Here is an 18,271-nt window from a genome sequence, read left to right on the forward strand (position 1 = left end):
TGTTTAATGTTTTGATTTAATAAAAACCATAAAATAATTAATTATTTTATCATAGTTTTATGATTATTTTTTTGCATATGTTGTTTGAGATTTGTTTTATAATTAAAATCTGTTTTCACACATAAGTTCAAGTTAATATTTATATTTTATAATTATGATGCATAGATGAATTGTTATAAAATTTGTACTTAGGATTAGAGAAAATACTAACGTTTAAACTGAACACAACCCAAAATAAATAAAAATTGAATGAAAAAAAAAATAAAAGTCAAATACACCAATCGAGTCACTAACAACATTATACATTTTCTTATGTACTAATTTAATGTTTTATTAAATAAGTCTTTAAATTTTTATTTTTCTATTATTTTTTTAAAAAAAAAGAAAACATTCTATTTTATAAATTTCTTATTTATTTAAAATTAAAAATAATATTAAATACTTTTTTTTTACAATTTTGTTTAAGATTTTAGAAAAAGAACAATTATTGTCATATAACCTATTACAATTATCTTCTCTTTAGAATTTCAGAAAAAATAAATTACTATCAAATAATTATTTTAGTTATTAATAAATAATTTTAAATAAATATATTTACAATTCGTATCGTACTAATTTTAAACTTCTTTTGTTAATTAAATAATATTTAGTATCATGTTCATCACCAAATACTCTCTTAAGAATATTATCAAATAAATTTTTACAATTCTCTTTTGGTTAGGACTTGAAAATATGATACAAATTTCTTTTGTTTAGGAATTTTTTTATAAAAAAGGAAAAAAAATATTCTTTTACAGTTTTTAGGATTTTAGAAAAGGAAATTAAAATTACATAATCTTTTACAATGATATTTTGTCTAGGATTTTGAAATATAAAATTTCTATCAAATAACTATTTCCAGTTAATATTAACTATTTTTAAAAGTTCCCGTTTTCAAAATTCGTGTTTTTAATATCAATAATATTTTTTACAATTTTTCTTTACAACTAAATAATTGTTACTATCATGTTTATCATTAATTTTTAAGTAATAATTACTATTAAATAAAATTTTACGGTTTTCTCTCGTCAGGATTTACAGAAAAAAAAAAGAAGACAAAAATCTTAATTGGTTTTATAAAGTTTTTAAGAAAACATAAAATTTTCTTAAAGTTTGAATTTTTCTTTTTGTGTTTTATAAGTTGAACAATTTTACTTGATTTTTTTTTTACAAAAATTCGACTTTTAGTATAAAAAATTTATAAAAAAATGTTTGAATATATTTTAGTTTTAGACAGATTTATAGTCAAGTCAATTTTTTTTGGGAAAATCCTTACAAATAGGGAAATTGCCACAAATACCACTTTCAATGTACCACTTTTCATTAATACCTTAACCAACTTTACCATTAAAATTCTAATAGGCAAAATATAATTATACCCCTATCTAATTAAAACTACAACTATTATCTTCTTCTCCACTATCCGATAATCAATCCGACGAGATCCGGTGATTCTGACGAGTTTTCCGGCGAGCTTTGACAACGAAGACGAGTTCTCTTGTGAAATCTGACGATGCTGATGAGTTCTCTGGCGAAACACGAATGAGACGATCTCTCTCCTGATGCTGATGAGTTTCCGGTGAGATCTGACGACGCTAACGAGTTTTCCGGCGAGATCTGACGATGCCGAGAAGTTCTCCGGCAAAGCTGACAGACTCGACAAGCTCAGACGAACGAGACGATCTCTCTCCTAACGCCTAAGAAACACTAACAAAGGTAAGATGATAGTATATGGTGATTTTTGCCTCTTTCTGTAATTTTAGCTTGATTTATCAAAATCGATATGTTTCTAAGAAAGAAGACGAAGTTTTTCAAGTGAAGTTTTCAGATCTCAAATTTATAAGATCTTATAAATTGGGTCCTTTCAAATCTTACTGTTGATCTGTTAGCAATCAAAAGACACAAAGCTTAACGTAAGAGTACAATTATTGATTTGGTTGATTTATTGTCATAGTTTTCAGATTTATATAATTATTTAATTCATGAGAAGGTACTAACCTAAGAGTATAATTATTCCATTACTTCTTCTCTTGGTTGATTTGGTGATGTTGCAGAGAATTACAAATGTGTGTTGTCAGCTTTTGGATTTAAAGGATGTTGTGGAGAATATGTGTGGTGATATGCATATCTAAGTATCTCACTTCCTTAAGGTAATACAATGCTACTATTTGTAGTTTGACTAGCAATGTTTTAGTATGCGCAGTATATGAGGTGGAACGTTGGTGTTTTGGTAGTGTAACGTTCTATTTATACTTTGTGAGATTTATTTTTTATGTCTTGTTTTGTGTATAATATCTACAGAAGCAGTGGAGATGAAGGATGAGTTTGTTGAGTTACGAAATCATACTATTTTTTAATCTTATTTTTGGAAGTGAATGCTGATGCGTAGAAATAATATGTGACTGGCTTTTGCAGATTTTGAAAATTTACAAGGTTGGTGAGCTGTTTGAAGAGGCAAGAGAGACTCTGAAGAAGAATGTGGTTTGTGCTATCAAAGAATTACGTATTTATAACGCTTTATAAAAGTTGCAGAGTGGCTTCTTAGTACATTCTTCTCTCTCATCTTCTTTAGACATCTCTTATACTAAAACAATTGTATCTCTCCTTTAGTAGTTGCATAGTTGAAGATATTAGTTGGACATGTAAGTGAGTTTGGTTTCAATTGTTTCTTTTATAGAAGAGTGAGATATGGAGAAGCCTTGATGTTCTCAGACTATGTTAAAGCAATATATCCCTTGTTGAAGGACGTGGCTCTTTCACCAGATATGTTTTTTTTGTGTTGATTGTCTTTTGGAGGGATTTTAGAAAAATTACCTTATAAGCCATTGTAAATAAATTTATAAACGCTTATAAATCACTTTGAGTTTCTTACACTCATTCTGCCTAGCATTCCTCACAAGACTTCTCAAGTTCAAACATTTATGTGTTTTGTATAGACATATACAATCAACTCTTGTTTAAAAACTTCTTAATAAAAACTTATAAATCGTCGAGTTGTACTTTTAACAATAGACTTATAAATAGCTTATATGTTCTTGTAAATAGTTTAATACACCCTTTTAAATAGCTTTATAAACCTGTATAAATAGTTATATACTTTTGTAAAGAGATGATGATACGTGACAGATTGTGAGGCACATGAGGACAGCAAGCAAGACTCCACCGCTTCAGAAATTTTACATACTTTTATAAATTATTTTATAATCCTTTATAATGGTGTATAAACTTTATAAATTATTTTTATAAACCCTTATAAATTATTTATATACTCTTATAAACCCTTATATATTATTATACAAACCATTATAAATTGTTTTATAAGGCTTTCATAAAGTTTTTATAAACCCTTATTAATAGTATACATACTTCTTATAAATTATTTATAAACTTTCATAACTTTCTTATAAACATTTATAAATGATTTATAGATCTTATAGCTTGTTTTATATGTCTTTATTAATGGTTTATATACTCTTACAAATAATTTTACATACCCTTATAAGGCTTTGTAAAGAGATGATGATACGTGACAGATTCTAAGGCACATGTGGACAGCAAGCACGGCTCCACCGCTTCAGAAATTTTACATATCCTTATAAATTGTTTTATTATAATCCTTTATAATGGTGTATAAACTTTATAAATTATTTTTATAAACCCGTATACATTATTATACAAACCATTATAAATTATTTTATAAGGCTTTCTAAATGGTTATAGACTCTTTTAGTTGATTTATAAACCTATACAACTCTTATAATACCCCTTATAAATTGAATATAATCTTTCATAAAGTTTTTATAAACTCTTATTAATAGTATATATACCCCTTATAAATTATTTATAAACTTTCATAACTTTCTTATAAACATTTATAAATGGTTTATAGATTTTATAACTTGTTTTATATGCATTTATTAATGGTTTATAAACTCTTACAAATAATTTTACATATCCTTATAAGGATTTGTAAGGAGATGATGATACGTGGCAGATTCTGAGGTACATGTGGACAGCAATCAAGACTCCACCGCTTCAGAAATTTTAAATTCCCTTATAAATCATTTTATAATATTTTATAATGGTGTATAAACTTAATAAATTATTTTTATAAACCCGTATACATTATTTACATACCCTTATAAATTATTATACAAACCATTATAAATTGTTTTATAAGGCTTTCTAAATGGTTATATACTCTTTTAGTTGATTTATAAACCTATACAACTCTTATAATACCTCTTATAAATTGAATATAATCTTTCATACAGTTTTTATAAACTCTTTTTAATAGTATACATACCCCTTATAAATTATTTATAAACTTTCATAACTTTCTTATAAACATTTATAAATGGTTTATAGATTTTATAACTTGTTTTATATGCATTTATTAATAGTTTATAAACTCTTACAAATAATTTTACATATCCTTATAAGGCTTTGTAAAGAGATGATGATACATGGCAGATTATGAAGTACATGTGGACATCAATCAAGACTCCACCGCTTCATAAATTTTAAATTCCCATATAAATCATTTTATAATATTTATAATGGTGTATAAACTTAATAAATTATTTTTATAAACCCTTATAAATTATTATACAAACCATTATAAATTGTTTTATAAGGCTTTCTAAATGGTTATAGACTCTTTTAGTTGATTTATAAACCTATGGAACTCATATAATACCCTTATAAATTGAATGTATGCTTTCATAACGTTTTTTATAAACTTTTATAAATTATTTACATTCATCAATAATCATAGATCTAACCCCATTGGTTGATATGAGAAAGTGAACCATAGATCTACCCCCATTCATCAATAATCTTATTTGCATAAGGTTCTCCTGAAAATTGAATGTTATTCTTTCTAGCTAGTTCTACAACACTTTCGCAAGGTGTGAATTCTCAATTTCACTAAATTCCTCCTTACCTAAAATACAAAAAATCATTTTCAACATAATTCATATTTAAACGTTGGATGATCAGTTTTGGCTTGTCTGGTAGCTCTGTTGAAGTATCACAATACCTCGTAGTTAACTTCAAAATTGTGCAGAATTTATAAACCTTATAAATTATTTAACAAACTTTATAAACTGTCTTATAAGCCTTTCTAAATTGTCTTTTAGTTGATTGAGTTACTTAACACATCGTTTTCTGCAGCTGAGGTGGAGCCTTCACTTGCGTTATATCATACTTTTTATCACTGCTAAAAGAAACAGACTCCGCAATCTAAGACACAAGAAGAAACTAAAAAATGTCAATGGTTGGTCAATAAGACTTTAGAAAAAAAAAAAGAGACAATGATGAATTTGATGATTAACATTGTAGATCAAAGAAAATGTGTGATGGCAGAGTTGTGGCTCTCATATAAGCTTGAACATATGCTTCTTTTATGAGTGTCGGGAACTGAACATGTCAATTACATTACTAAATAACTTCGATTTATAAAGAGTTATAAATTTTCAAAAACTCAATGTTCACTATTAGAAATCTTTCTCTTAGATCAGACTATTAATAGATAACTCTTTCTCTTAGATCAAAACAACAAAATCCGAAAAAATACTTACAGGTTGTGATTCTTGCTGAGGATTCAACATTTGAAGTTTTGAGTCTCGATCTCGATTGCTTCGTGGATCTGGACGAAGACGACGAATCTGGACGAAGACGTCGGTTCAGGATAGAGACGGTGGATCTGGAGGACAGAGACGGCGAATAGACGGCGAATCTGAACGGAGACGGCGGATCTGAACGGAAAACAGCGGATCTGAACAGAGACGATAGACGACGGACAGAGATTCACGAGAGAGAGAGAAATGAGTTGAAGATAAGTTAAGGGCAATATTGTCTTTTACACATTAATGAATGTGGTATTTTTGAAAATGCCTTTTGATTAATGGTAAAGTTGAAAAGTGGTATCATAAAAAGTGTATAAGTAAAATTTCCCTTTACAAATACTACATTCATAGTACCACTTTTCATGTTTACGCTAATCACTTTTACCCTCACTTTTAATGAAGGGTAAAAAACACTTATACCCCTAGAGTTAACTAATTTAGACTTAGGGTTTAGAGTTGAAGGGTGGGGTAGGGTTTTTGGAATGTGAAATTTAAAATTCTAATAAATATATAAATAAATACTTAAAATATATTAAAAATATTAAAAAATAGTTTCAAACATAATTTTCGATTTTCAAAAAGAAATTTTGAAAAAAAATAAAAAAAATTTGAAAAAAAAATCAAATATAAATTTTTATAAAAAAGTTCGAATATGAAAAAGTATAATTTGAAAACAATTTTTTTTTTATTTTTTATTTAAATAATGATTTATTATATATATATATAACAAGGCTGTAAGAGTCTTTTGTCACTTAATAAACAATGTATTTTTAAAAATGTCTAGTAAAGATGAAAATGCTATCTTGAAAGTGGTAAGGATAAAATTTTCTCATTTTTTTCCCGTTTTTGACTAATAAATCATTAGGATAGAATTTATTCCATATTATATTTTGGTGTGATCCATTAGAGATGTGGACTGGTTTAGTTCCATGGACAGCCCACATATTTATAGCTCTAATAATTATTTGTTTTCTCCTAAAAATTATCTAGAAAGAAAAAAAAAAGAAGAATAAATTCATCTAAAGAATAAATTTTTGATTTTGGAGTAAATAGGAAACTGTTTTTTTTTTAATATATAAAAGGGTTAAAAAAAGGAAATTGTATATTTGTATAAATATAAACATGTGTACATCGAACGGATTTTATCTGATTTCCGACAAATAATTCCTATACAAACCTGGCGATGTCTTTGTGATTTGGTCTAATCCCCAAGAAGAAGTCTTTGCGGTTCTGTTTGATTTCCCACAAATCCAGGTCTTTTTGTGGTTGATTATCCGAGTCGAATTTAGGGTTTTTGGGCGACCATGAAACGCAAGGAGCGAGAGGAGGAGAGGTTGTGTAGGAGCCGAAGTAAGATAGGTCCGATTGCAGTTGATCTGAAGACTGCTAGAGTGACTAGATTGCCTGCGAGGTCGACCCACCAAGAAGCACTCCCTCAATCCATGAAACGCAAGAAGGAGGCGGATGGTAATGAGACAAGCCCAAGTAGTAAGTTCGATTCGCTCCCTTTCGATCTAAAGATGGCTATAGTGAGTAGAATGGGTGCCAAGTCTCTTATGAAGTTCCGATGCGTGTCAAAAATTTGGTCTTCCATCATCCGAAGCAGAGGGTTCATCGATTCCTTCTTCTCTATGTCCTCAAAGCAATCGCCCCGGTTTATAGTCGCTTTGGCTAACGGTGTATGCAATGAGCCTGAAGCGAAGCTCACCTTCTTCTTCTCGTTTGGGGAGTCTTGTTCTTCTTCTTCTTTGGTACCAAACTTGGAGATGGCAATACCAGTGGGACTGAGTTCCATCAGAGAGTCTTTCGCTTCTCTCCATGGCTTTCTCACCGTTGGCGTTCATGGTGGGTTGATGGTGTGTAACCCTAGCACGGAGCAGGTCATAAAGTTGCACAGTTCCACCAGATTCGTGGGATACGATCCGATTGAAGGTCAACATAAGGCATTGTTTGTGGAATCGAGAGTCTCTCGTTCTTCTGTTCATCAAGACCACAAGGTGTTAACATTGGGAGGAGGATCATGGAGACACATTGAGGGTACCCCTGGACCTTATAGACCGATATCAGTGGGAGTATGCGTCAATGGTGTCATCTACTATGGTGCTCGTAACTCACCCCATTTTAGGAATCCAGTTATGGTGTGTTTTGATGTTAGAACTGAGAAACTAAGTTTTATCCAAGCACATGAGACTCTCCTTCGGTGGGGCAAGGATTCCATATTTATAGATTACAATGGGAAGCTAGCTTCTATTGTGAGATACCCTTATGATCGTTTCAACAGTTTTGATTTATGGATATTAGAAGACCCCGAGAAACATGAATGGTCAAAGCAACATTGCGTGTTTCCCTCCTCCGTTTGGGATTCTGTTTGGGGCTTGGAAATGTCTTTTCCAGGAACCAACAAGGATGGGGAGATCATTATGGCTCCAACCACCTTGTCACCTGAGATTGGACCCTTTTACATTTTTTACTACAATGTTAAAACACAAAATGTCAGAAGAGTTAGGCTCCTAGGCATTGGAGACAATAAAGAGTTTAGACGCTCTTATGGATTCTTAAAGCAGCGTGATTGTTTTGTCCGTGTCGCACCTCAACATGTCCACAGTATTGCCTCTCTCTGAGAAAGGTTCCAAATAAAAGTTTCAAGGTTTCAACAGGGGATGTATCAATAAAAAGATTGAGATCATGGCAAGCTATGGTTGTTTTTATTTTTATTTGCAATTTAAGAGCAAAGGTGTTCGAGTTAGAGAAGTTCTTAGTGGGATCTAGAGAGAACATATACAACAAGAAATATTACAGAGCGTTCTAAGAGGAGCTCGAGGATCCACGTTTCGTTCCTCCCTGAAAAGAAAGTTCATCTTCTCTGGTGCATTGTTCATCGGTGTTTGTCTTCTTCACCAGAACAGTTTGCTTCCAAGACTCGCGAAGACTACACTACTGTGAATTTATTCTTTTTAACAACTATTAGGATTACGCCTACAATAAGGCAGATGCATAAATATACAAATAATTTAAATATATTTAAAATATTTAATTCATTTAGCTCAAAATTAAATTATTTTTATATTTTTATCATTTCAAATTTGTTTATTTGTTTTACAAATCATAAACTTATCTAAAAAGAATCTAAATATTTTACACATCAAATTATAAAACATAATTTCTTTTTCAAGTTTGTTCTAATTTAGTTTCTAACAATATGTAATCTCAACTTTTTTTTTAACAAAAAAACATCTAACTAATAGCTGTAGCTTTAATTAAATATAATGTTAATTTTTTCAAAATTACCCTTCACTTTTATACAGTCACACACAAAAACTAAAAAGGCATTATCGTAAACTAAGTTTGTCATCATCTGCCTTTGTCGTGGAAACTCATCATCTGTTGACTCAAAAAAATTATTTTTTTTTCCAAAATAATCATTTTCTCTTCTTTTATGTGTTTGCCTATTGAAATTTTTTGCAAAAAATCTCTAATTTCACACAATCAAATTTTGAATTGTGAACTGTGTGAAAAAGGGTCTTTCTGATTGATTTAGAGACTTAAGGGTAAAGAAATATTGGTGTAGAAAAGAGTTGTGAGTTGGAGAAGAGTTTGGAAGTCGTTTCAAGCAATTTCGGCGCACAGTTTTCTCTTCTCCTTCATCCTTCTTCTCGTTCTCAAGCTTGATCATGTTCTTTTTCAATCATGATGGTCTGTTTTTTTTTCTTTCTTTTTCCTGCCTTGACTTCTCTTTTCTATGGCTAAAGTTGGGATAATTGTCTGAATCAGTTGATGGGTTTCTCTGATATTGAGTTTTGACTAAAATTTGGGTACAAACTATAAATATTGGATCCTTGTGCGTTTAGCAATGTCTAAAATAGAAGTCTTTATCATTCCTTTGGTTCTGTTTTTTTTTTTTTGCAGATTTAATTTTACACCTTTGCGGCTGTTTCTGACTGAAAGTAGAGGGGTTTGCTGGTTTTTCCATAATCGTGATGTGATTTCCTGTGGTAGATTTTCGCTGCCTGCTCCATCTATGACATCTTTTGTGGTTATCATCTTTGCTCTTTGTTAGCATCATGTTGTTTTCTAACTTTTAAAGTTCTGATTTGTGGCAGTGGGCTCCTTTTCATTATGTTATGGCAAGGCCACTGCTTGTTGCTTTTGAGATCCAGTTTTGTGTACATCTTGAAGATCACTATGAAATACTCTTTAACTTGTAATATTAATTGCAGAAAAGTTTATGGCTGGTGTGTTTTGTTACGATAGATTTGGTTGTGTCCATGACTCCTTGTGTTGCAGTTGTTTATGATATATTTGGTTGTGTCTTACCGTTGCTTGCATTCGTGTAGCGATTTTGGGACTAGGCTTGGTTTCTTAATTATTGTTCAATAATACTTACCATTATTTCAAAAAGTCGTAACTCGTTATGTTTTCTTTTCTTTTTGTTCTTAGGGAACAATGATTCTTGTTCATTTGTGTGATGAGCTGAAATGGCTAAAAACAATCATGTGCATGGTACTATTCCCATAATTTTTCTCTTGCCAATCTCTCCATCTTACTGGTTTGGAAACAATATATTTTTATCCTGAGAAGAACTAGGAACATGTCATGTTACATGTTAGAAGATGTGTCAATGCATGTAGTGTTTCGTGTTCTAGTTCCGAAGTAGTACAGAAACTGGTATATGAAGTCATACAGGAAGCTGAGCTGTGCGGCGATTGCTGAAATATATGAGTGGTCAACATGGGCTCGACTTATACAAGCCAAGATGTGGCCGTTGGGTTGTATAATCATGGTATATGGTTTATTTAAGATGGGGAAAAACGATCTTATTCTTATGAGAAGAAAAAGAAAAGATTGCTTGGAGATCCTATGGTTAGGGTTTAGCAATCAAGATAAATACCAGGAGGCCGTCAAAGAAAAAGGCACACGCCCAGGGTATTCTTGACAGAGGCACACATGTGTAAAGCGTCGTCCCACCAGACAGATGGTGAGTTCTGTTGGTGGTTTATTTGTAGAAAACTATACTCGTCAGGAAAGACATTGAGTAGTAGTTGATGTGGTTGTTGTAACTAGATAAGAGTGGTATGCATAAGTGTGTGTTGGATATTATATATCAATTGTAGGTTGCGGTATTTTCTAGTTAATGAATTCTGGACGTGGTCCCGTAGATGTAGTAAACGAACACCGTTGACAGTGTGTTCTTTAGTTTATGCTCATAGATTCTCCATATACAATCAAACACATAGTTCTAGCCACAAATTGCACTTTGACTTTGTTCCTTGGTGTTCGTCTTCTTCTCCATATAAGTTTGCTTCCAAGACTCGCGAAGACTCGCGAAGACGCTTGCGATCTGCCTGAAAGGTTCTCAACATTGCTTTGTGATTGAGGTACTTGTAGAAGCTGCATAACAAAGATACACAAGTTAGATCAAGTCTTAATTGTTAGACGATATCGATCGTGTATTAGCTTTTTAAACCGATCGATCGTAACCTGGATTCACTACTGCATTGAGAGCAACAGACTCTCTCCAGACGTAGAGGTAGTAAAGCTTTAAACGGGTAAGGAAATTTTTGGTGCAAATCTTTGATAGTTTTTAGGCAATCGAAGATTTTTGTAGAGTTTTTTTTTAGCGAATTAACAAATCCTATACATAGTTACTTTCGAATAAAAAAATAACTAATTCAAACTATACATAATTATTATTTTTGTTACTTTGGGGAAATTTGGTTGCTTAGATACAAAATACCAAACTGATTAAGGGAGTTCGGTTACTTAAGATAAAATTATCAGAACGCGTTTTGGATACAACTGTTATCCGGTTATTTTTTTGGCTCATTTACATCAAAATCAAACCCACTCTAATCCGGGAGTAATCAACTCGAATCGAAACCGGTCCAAAAAAATTATGACACCCGAAAGGACATTTTCAGAACAAAAAAAATGATATCCAAAAAGACCTAAGTGGACCTAAACGGGCATCTGAATGCCAATTCTTATTCATATTATGGTAGTTCAATAAGAGAAAAACTTCGATTTTTCTTATTTTTGGTTTAGTTTTGCCTAAAACTCGCTCCTCACGAGTTTTGACCTATATTTATACTATTTTGAGCCATTGTTTAAGTAAATTTTCATTTTTTTATCATACTTTTAAAGTTATGGGGAGACAAGAATGGCATTATAAACCTGTGTTTAATCTCTTTAATCTAGTTATGCATACATCACTACATCATCATTGAATTTTGTTCATGCTTATATGTCTGAGTAGATTCAAAAGATATACTGTATTTGTAGGTTTAATGCTTTTTGATTTGGGTATAATTTTGAAAGTTAATATTAGATTCATAAATATTTCAAAGTCAATATATTTATATTTTAAATAGTTTGTTCCTTACGGTTAAAGACTAGGGGGTTATCGCGACTGGATTATATTAAGTTAGTTGATTTTAAAAACTAGAAAATAATTAAATATAGAAATAATTATAGTAAATTTTATATATTAAAAATCTATGAAATGTATTTTATAGAGATTTTAAGAATCTAATATTATATATATATATGAATTAAATTGTGTAATATAAAATTCACAATAATACTAAAAAAAAAATTAGTAGATTTATAAAATTATTAATATCTATTTTTTGAATAACAACAAATTTATGAAAATTATCAAACCAATAACACTAGATTTTATTAAGTATGAGAATTAATAAATTAATAAAAAAAACAATCATTAAATAGCATATGCATAATATGAATGAAATGGTATTTAATGCTATAAAATAATTATGGCTATAAAAATTGTACAACACTTACCAATTAATTATCCTTGAGTTAGATCAGAGTATCCAAATCTTTTTTCATATAAAAATATAAAAATCACATCTGTGTTTCTGGTCCAAGATTCTGATTTTGGCTTTCTAAGTTATATTGATTATAAAATAAAATCTTACAAAATGGGAAATAAATAGTCAAAAGACATAAATTCATTTCCTAATTAAAGGCTTTCCCAAATCACAATCGAGATTTTAGACTTAGAAAGAAATCATCAGTCCCAAGTGTCTTAATTCTATTCGTTAGTCAGATCATAAAAAAAAAGTAATCGCCACGTCACAAGCCGCATGCCCTCGTCGTGTCTCCGCTCACTCTACAAAACGTATCATTTACTTTCAGAAACGTCGCATAAAAGCTCTGTAACATACACAAAACATAGAGAAAGAGAGACAGAGAGAGATTTGGTTATCAGATCAAACCAAAAATGGGGAAGAGAAGAGGCGTATCCGCAGTGAACGTTGTATTCGGGTGGTTGAGACACCAATCGAAAATGGTTAAGATACCTTTAGGGATCATCCTCTCTCTGATCCTCGTCGTGTTTCTTAGATTCACCGTCAAGAATCACAACCACTTCTTTGTTGCCTCTGAGCTCATCCATGCCGCCGGAATCATAATCCTCATCTATAAACTCACCCGTCAAAAGACTTGCTCCGGTAAAATAATCATGATATTATTATTTTATAGCTGCAGCTTTGTCCTAAGGAATCTGATATGTTAACAGAAGTGAACGTTGTGTTTTATACTGTGTTTGGTTTGGTTTGGTTTGGTTTGGTTTGGTTTGGCTGATAATGATGTCAAGTGGCTTAATGCTTTAGGTCTTTCTTTAAAGTCTCAAGAAGTGACAGCAGTGTTTCTTGCTGTGAGGCTGATCTGCAGTATAAGCATGGAAGGTGATATCCATACAGTTCTGGATTTCGCCACTTTGGTTTCGACTTTGTGGGTCATTTATATGATTCGGTTCAAACTGAAAGCATCTTATGTGAAGACTCTGGACAATTGCCACCATTACTATGTGGTAATATGGGTTTTGATATAAATAATGTGATTTGTCTGTTTGTTTCTTGTCTCTCAAGATGATTATAAGTAACATGTTTTTCTCTACTAGCTTGTTCCATCTGCTTTCCTTGCTTTCATTATCCACCCGAGTACGAGATATACTTACATCAACCGTGTCATGTGGGCGTTTTGCGTTTACTTGGAATCTGTCTCTGTTCTGCCTCAGCTTCGATTAATGCAGAATGCTCAAGTAAGTCGCTTTTGAGATATCTACAAATTATGTTTTCCTTGGTCTACTGGTTGAGTATTCGTCTTGGTCATGTTACATTGATCCAAGTCTTATTAACTACATTACATGCGATTAACCCAATTATATATGTAGAATGACAAGTATTAACATTTTTCCCGAACAATCTTTTCAGATCATAGAGCCTTTCACAGCTCATTACGTGTTTGCGCTAGGTATCGCTAGATTTTTAGCATGCGCTCATTGGCTTATCCAGGTAATTAGAGCTGTAAAATTCTTCCATAACCATTAAGCTTCCACGATTATTAAATTCAAGAGACTAATGGTGTGCAAATGTAGGTCTTTGAGTCTCGTGGACATTACCTATGGCTAATCGGCGCTGGTTACTTCTGGTTCCCGATGGCTCTATTAGCCGAGGCCGTTCAAACCTTCATCCTTGCCGACTTCTGCTATTACTATGTCAAAAGGTAATCAGAGACTTTGTGAACCTGATCTACAAATGATTATAATTCCAGTAACGATTTGGGGACTTGGCCATGTTGATGATGTGCTTTAATGTATGTTGCAGTGCTATGGAGGGTCAGCTCGTACTGAAGATGCCCGTTTAGATCAGTATAGATGAAAACCGATACATTTTGTTGTTTTTGACAACTTAAGCTACCTGTAACCAAAAGTAGATGCTCAAAATAATCTAGACAGGTTTTTTTCTTCAGTTTCCTGCTTTTTGTTTCAGAATATTTAGAGAAGTTTGGTATCAAAAATAGCCAAGAATGGTCTTTCTCTCTTTCAAGTAGTTTGAACTATTCATATTTTGTGGAGAGCCAGAGTTCTTTTCTTTAAACATCCTTTTGGATGTACCAAAACCAGGTGGGTATATAACTAGTGATTTAATATATAAAGAAAATAGAAATAAATAAGAAACCGCCATTGCTAGGCATGGACGTTGACATTTGGGGTTCTGTTGGAACGATTCGATTGATTCAGATTTTTAATTTTTCAATACTATGCTCAGAAGTTTATTCAGGTTTTATTAATTTTTGGGTTGGATCATGTTGTTCGGTTCCTTCTAAATCGGATTATAGTCAATATTTAAAATCTCCCAAAAATATTTTTTAGACTTAAAAAGTTAACAATGAATACTCAAAATATATAAATTGTTAAAAAAAATCTAATTAGAAACAAGTTAAATATCTAAACTAACTAAAAGTATTCAAAATAAAAATAAAACAAAGGACAAAAATCTTTAAACTATTCTAAAACATCTAAATTACGTTAATCTATATAAAAATATTAACATATTTAACTATTTTCGGATTCTAGCTTGGATTTCGGTTTGGATTGTAACCAACCCGAAAATATCAAGCTCTTAAATCCCATTTAGATATTTTTGTAAACTCGTACGAAAAGTGGATTTTTTTTGTTCGGGTTAAAGTCGGAGCTTCAGTTTGAGGTAAAAACGCTCATGCCTAGCCGTCGCCTTGCCCCCATCGAAATTTGTAACCCAATATATTAAAAGTTTGTAAATCCTCGAAAATATTGTAATTTAATTTTGTAATTCAATGGAGTTTGATAGAATTTAACACTAAAGTGAAATCCAGTATTATTCAACTGTGGATTCGAAAAAAAACTGAATTAAATTTAATGTTATTGGATTAGCGATTTGTCGAATGAATTTGAAAATAATTAAGTTCGCATCTTATTCAATATCCAATTGATTGCATTAAAAATTAGTTATAATAGATTTTGGTGTACTTTTTAATAGAAAAAAAAAGAAATAAATCCTAGCTTTTTATCTGGATTTCAAAGTAATTTCACAAGTCACGATGATTGGAGATAAAAAAAAAAAAAAAAAAAACAAATTGTGTTGCCAAATCCAAAAATTATCAAAAGAAAAATAATCGTTTCCTAGAAACTTTCTTCGTATCAAGGTCTTGCTTGTGTCCTCTTTCTTTTCTTCTTCCTCCTCCTCTCCCGTTCATGTCGTTACCAATTTCTGGAAAGGTTGTTTCAGATTAATGTCTGGAGCTAACCATCCGTATGAGCTGACGAGTAGCTTGTTGTACTAGGAGAGATTCGTGGTTAGGTTTATTTTGGATTCCATTGAAGTAGTAAGGCAGAATCCAACTAAAGATGTGACGAGATCGTCACTGGATGTTACAGAAAAGACAATTAACAATTAGTCTGCTATTGTATTTGTGCAGGATTGTCTAACAACACGGCTAGTGGAGCGATCGAACAGAGCTCGAAATATAAAAATAAAAAGTTTAAATTTCTTTAAAAATATATAGTTAAATTATGGTAAGAAACTTTAAAATTTTCGATATAATGCTAAATTTAGAATTTATAACTAAAAAATCAGACAAAATTATTAAATTTTAAAATTACTTGATAAAATATACGATTAATAAATTTTTTGAACATATATAGTCTAAAATTAATTAGAGACGGCTCTGTATTTGTGACATTTTAAAAAGTCTCACTTCGGTAACAAAAGCAATAATCAGAATCTTGAAACCAGAAGTTCGTCTCTTTCATGTTCACCCGACAATTGAGGTTGATGTCATGGTGTCTATGTTTTGGTCTATGCATGTGTCTCATGATTATAGGTTGTCTTCCTAGAGTTGTGTTCAAGTCGTTTGTCTATTCTCAACCTCAGACTTGAAAGGTTTTCTCTTCGCAATGGTGATTTTTTGTCTTTCTTTTAGTTTATCACGTTTCATGCTCGTTCTTCTATTGTTGTAACTCTCCAGTTACCTAATGTTAACATTATAGAAACCTTACGTAGTTACGCCCTCTAGTGATATGCAACTGAGCTCATTATCTGCTGTGTTTCAGGAGCAAGACTTTCTTTTTTTCAGTGATGGATAAGTATTTTGGTCAAGCTTTCTTTGAGATTTGAAACATTCCAAGTATAATTGTTGTTTCCTTTCAACTTAGGTGTTCTTCGTAGATGGAGGAGGAAAATCAATGTAAAGTAGAAACTCTACAAATTGATACTCGATAAATTAACAAACATTATAAATTAACAAATTTCTTCCGTCCCGAGTTGAACCGGTTTAAAATATGACACAAAAAAATAAAATGTAATAAAATAATAATTTTTTTAAAAAAAATCTATGTAAATGTATAGTCTCATTAAAATCGTAAATTAATAATCCACATATATACATTTTATATAAGTACAAAATAAACATTATATTATTGGTTTTATATTCATAATGAAATTATCTATATTTTTCTTAAAATTTCAATATATTTTGATAATATTTAGTAAAACTATATTTAAAACCACATTTAAATTCTATGAAACGTAAACATATACACCAAATAATATAATAAAACAATATGAAAGTCAAATTTCTAAAATTTAATTAATGTATATACGGTGAAAATATATAAAAAAATTATTATATAAATGAAAATATTCAAAATAGAAAAAAATCAAAAAATATTTTTTTTATAAATTAATAAAATGTCATAATCCCAATATTATTATTTTATAGAGTTTTTACTATATATAATTTGGTGTTTTCTTTATTATATAATGTTGAGGAAATTTTTGAAGATCAAGAAAGAAAGAGTGCTGATATGTGAAAACATCATATCAGGCGTGTGGTGTCGATCAAAACCTCTCTAAAGAATAAAATCACTACTACAATAGAATCATCGATCTTTTGGAAAGCTATAATTGAAGCCATCTTAGAAAACATGCCCACAACTACAAAATACTATCTCGAACCATCATATTTCTACGAAATCCTATAACAAAATCTATGGAAATATCAACCCATGGTGTAATAGGAATATGTAAATGAGTATACAAACTGTGAAATTGGCTTTGGATTTGGCTTGCTTGCAAACCACACATTGTCCATGCAATCTCTCAACATCCAACTTCATCCTTGGACAGTAGAAGTGTCGCTGTAAGGAACTCAATGTGTTGGCCACACCAGAGTGTCCCATAATGCCACCTCCATGTACTCCCCTAACATATACCGTTAAAGAACAAGCAGGCACACGTAAACGATTGTCATGAAGAAAAAAACCATCTACTTGATAGAACTTATCATATGCTTGCTTTCTAGTTGCATGGTACTTGTCATGAAATTCAGGGTCATGATCATAGTGTACTCAGATCTGCTCAATTCCTAAGTGTTTTGCTTCTATATATGAAAGTAAAGTTTACCTTCTCCAGAACTTATCATCAACAACATTCTCTTTACTTTGTGTGTACCTAATGACATAGGAATATGTCTCAATAAACTCAATCCATTTGGTATGCCTTTTATTCAGTTTTGTTTTCCTTTCAAGTGCTTGAGAGACTCATGATCCGTGTGGATACAAAATTCTTTGGCCATAGGTAATACTGCAATGTTTGGAGAGCTCTCACCATGTTTCTTTATCATAAGTTGGATAGTTCAGCTTAGCTCCTCCAAGTTTCGCACTGTCTATGGGCCTCTTCTCTTGCATCAGCACGTCTCCAATTCCGACCTCATTGTATCACATTCTATTTCAAATGTTTTTAGAAAGTTGGGTAAAA

The 18,271-nt window shown here is 31.2% G+C and overlaps 2 protein-coding genes and 1 long non-coding RNA gene across 3 annotated transcripts; all 3 read left to right on the forward strand.

The window, feature by feature from the left end:
* Positions 1–206: 206 nt before the first annotated feature.
* Positions 207–3,614, forward strand: LOC103828571. Its single transcript, XR_001955368.2, has 2 exons — positions 207–2,189; positions 2,341–3,614. It is a non-coding gene; the product is annotated as an uncharacterized LOC103828571 (long non-coding RNA).
* Positions 3,615–6,801: 3,187 nt separating this feature from the next.
* LOC103828573 (putative F-box protein At1g32660) lies at positions 6,802–9,982 on the forward strand. Its single transcript, XM_009104179.3, has 2 exons — positions 6,802–9,661; positions 9,770–9,982. Exon 1 carries the CDS (start codon positions 6,974–6,976, stop codon positions 8,288–8,290), a length of 1,317 nt encoding a protein of 438 aa, XP_009102427.1. The 5' UTR covers positions 6,802–6,973; the 3' UTR covers positions 8,291–9,661; positions 9,770–9,982.
* A 2,686-nt stretch (positions 9,983–12,668) lies between these two features.
* Positions 12,669–14,515, forward strand: LOC103828574 (ER lumen protein-retaining receptor erd-2.2). Its single transcript, XM_009104180.3, has 6 exons — positions 12,669–13,141; positions 13,304–13,503; positions 13,594–13,734; positions 13,907–13,987; positions 14,071–14,198; positions 14,300–14,515. Exons 1-6 carry the CDS (start codon positions 12,913–12,915, stop codon positions 14,337–14,339), a joined length of 819 nt encoding a protein of 272 aa, XP_009102428.1. The 5' UTR covers positions 12,669–12,912; the 3' UTR covers positions 14,340–14,515.
* The last annotated feature ends 3,756 nt before the right edge of the window (positions 14,516–18,271 follow it).

This window comes from Brassica rapa, chromosome A07, assembly GCF_000309985.2.
Source record: "Brassica rapa cultivar Chiifu-401-42 chromosome A07, CAAS_Brap_v3.01, whole genome shotgun sequence".
Classification (NCBI taxonomy): Eukaryota; Viridiplantae; Streptophyta; class Magnoliopsida; order Brassicales; family Brassicaceae; genus Brassica; species Brassica rapa.

Coding starts and splice junctions, on each gene's coding strand:
- LOC103828574 (XM_009104180.3), top strand. CDS start 12,913: ATGGGGAAGAGAAGAGGCGTATCCGCAGTGAACGTTGTATTCGGGTGG. Junction 13,504..13,593: donor ATTGCCACCATTACTATGTG/GTAATATGGGTT, acceptor TTTCTCTACTAG/CTTGTTCCATCTGCTTTCCT. Junction 13,988..14,070: donor GCGCTCATTGGCTTATCCAG/GTAATTAGAGCT, acceptor GTGCAAATGTAG/GTCTTTGAGTCTCGTGGACA.
- LOC103828573 (XM_009104179.3), top strand. CDS start 6,974: ATGAAACGCAAGGAGCGAGAGGAGGAGAGGTTGTGTAGGAGCCGAAGT.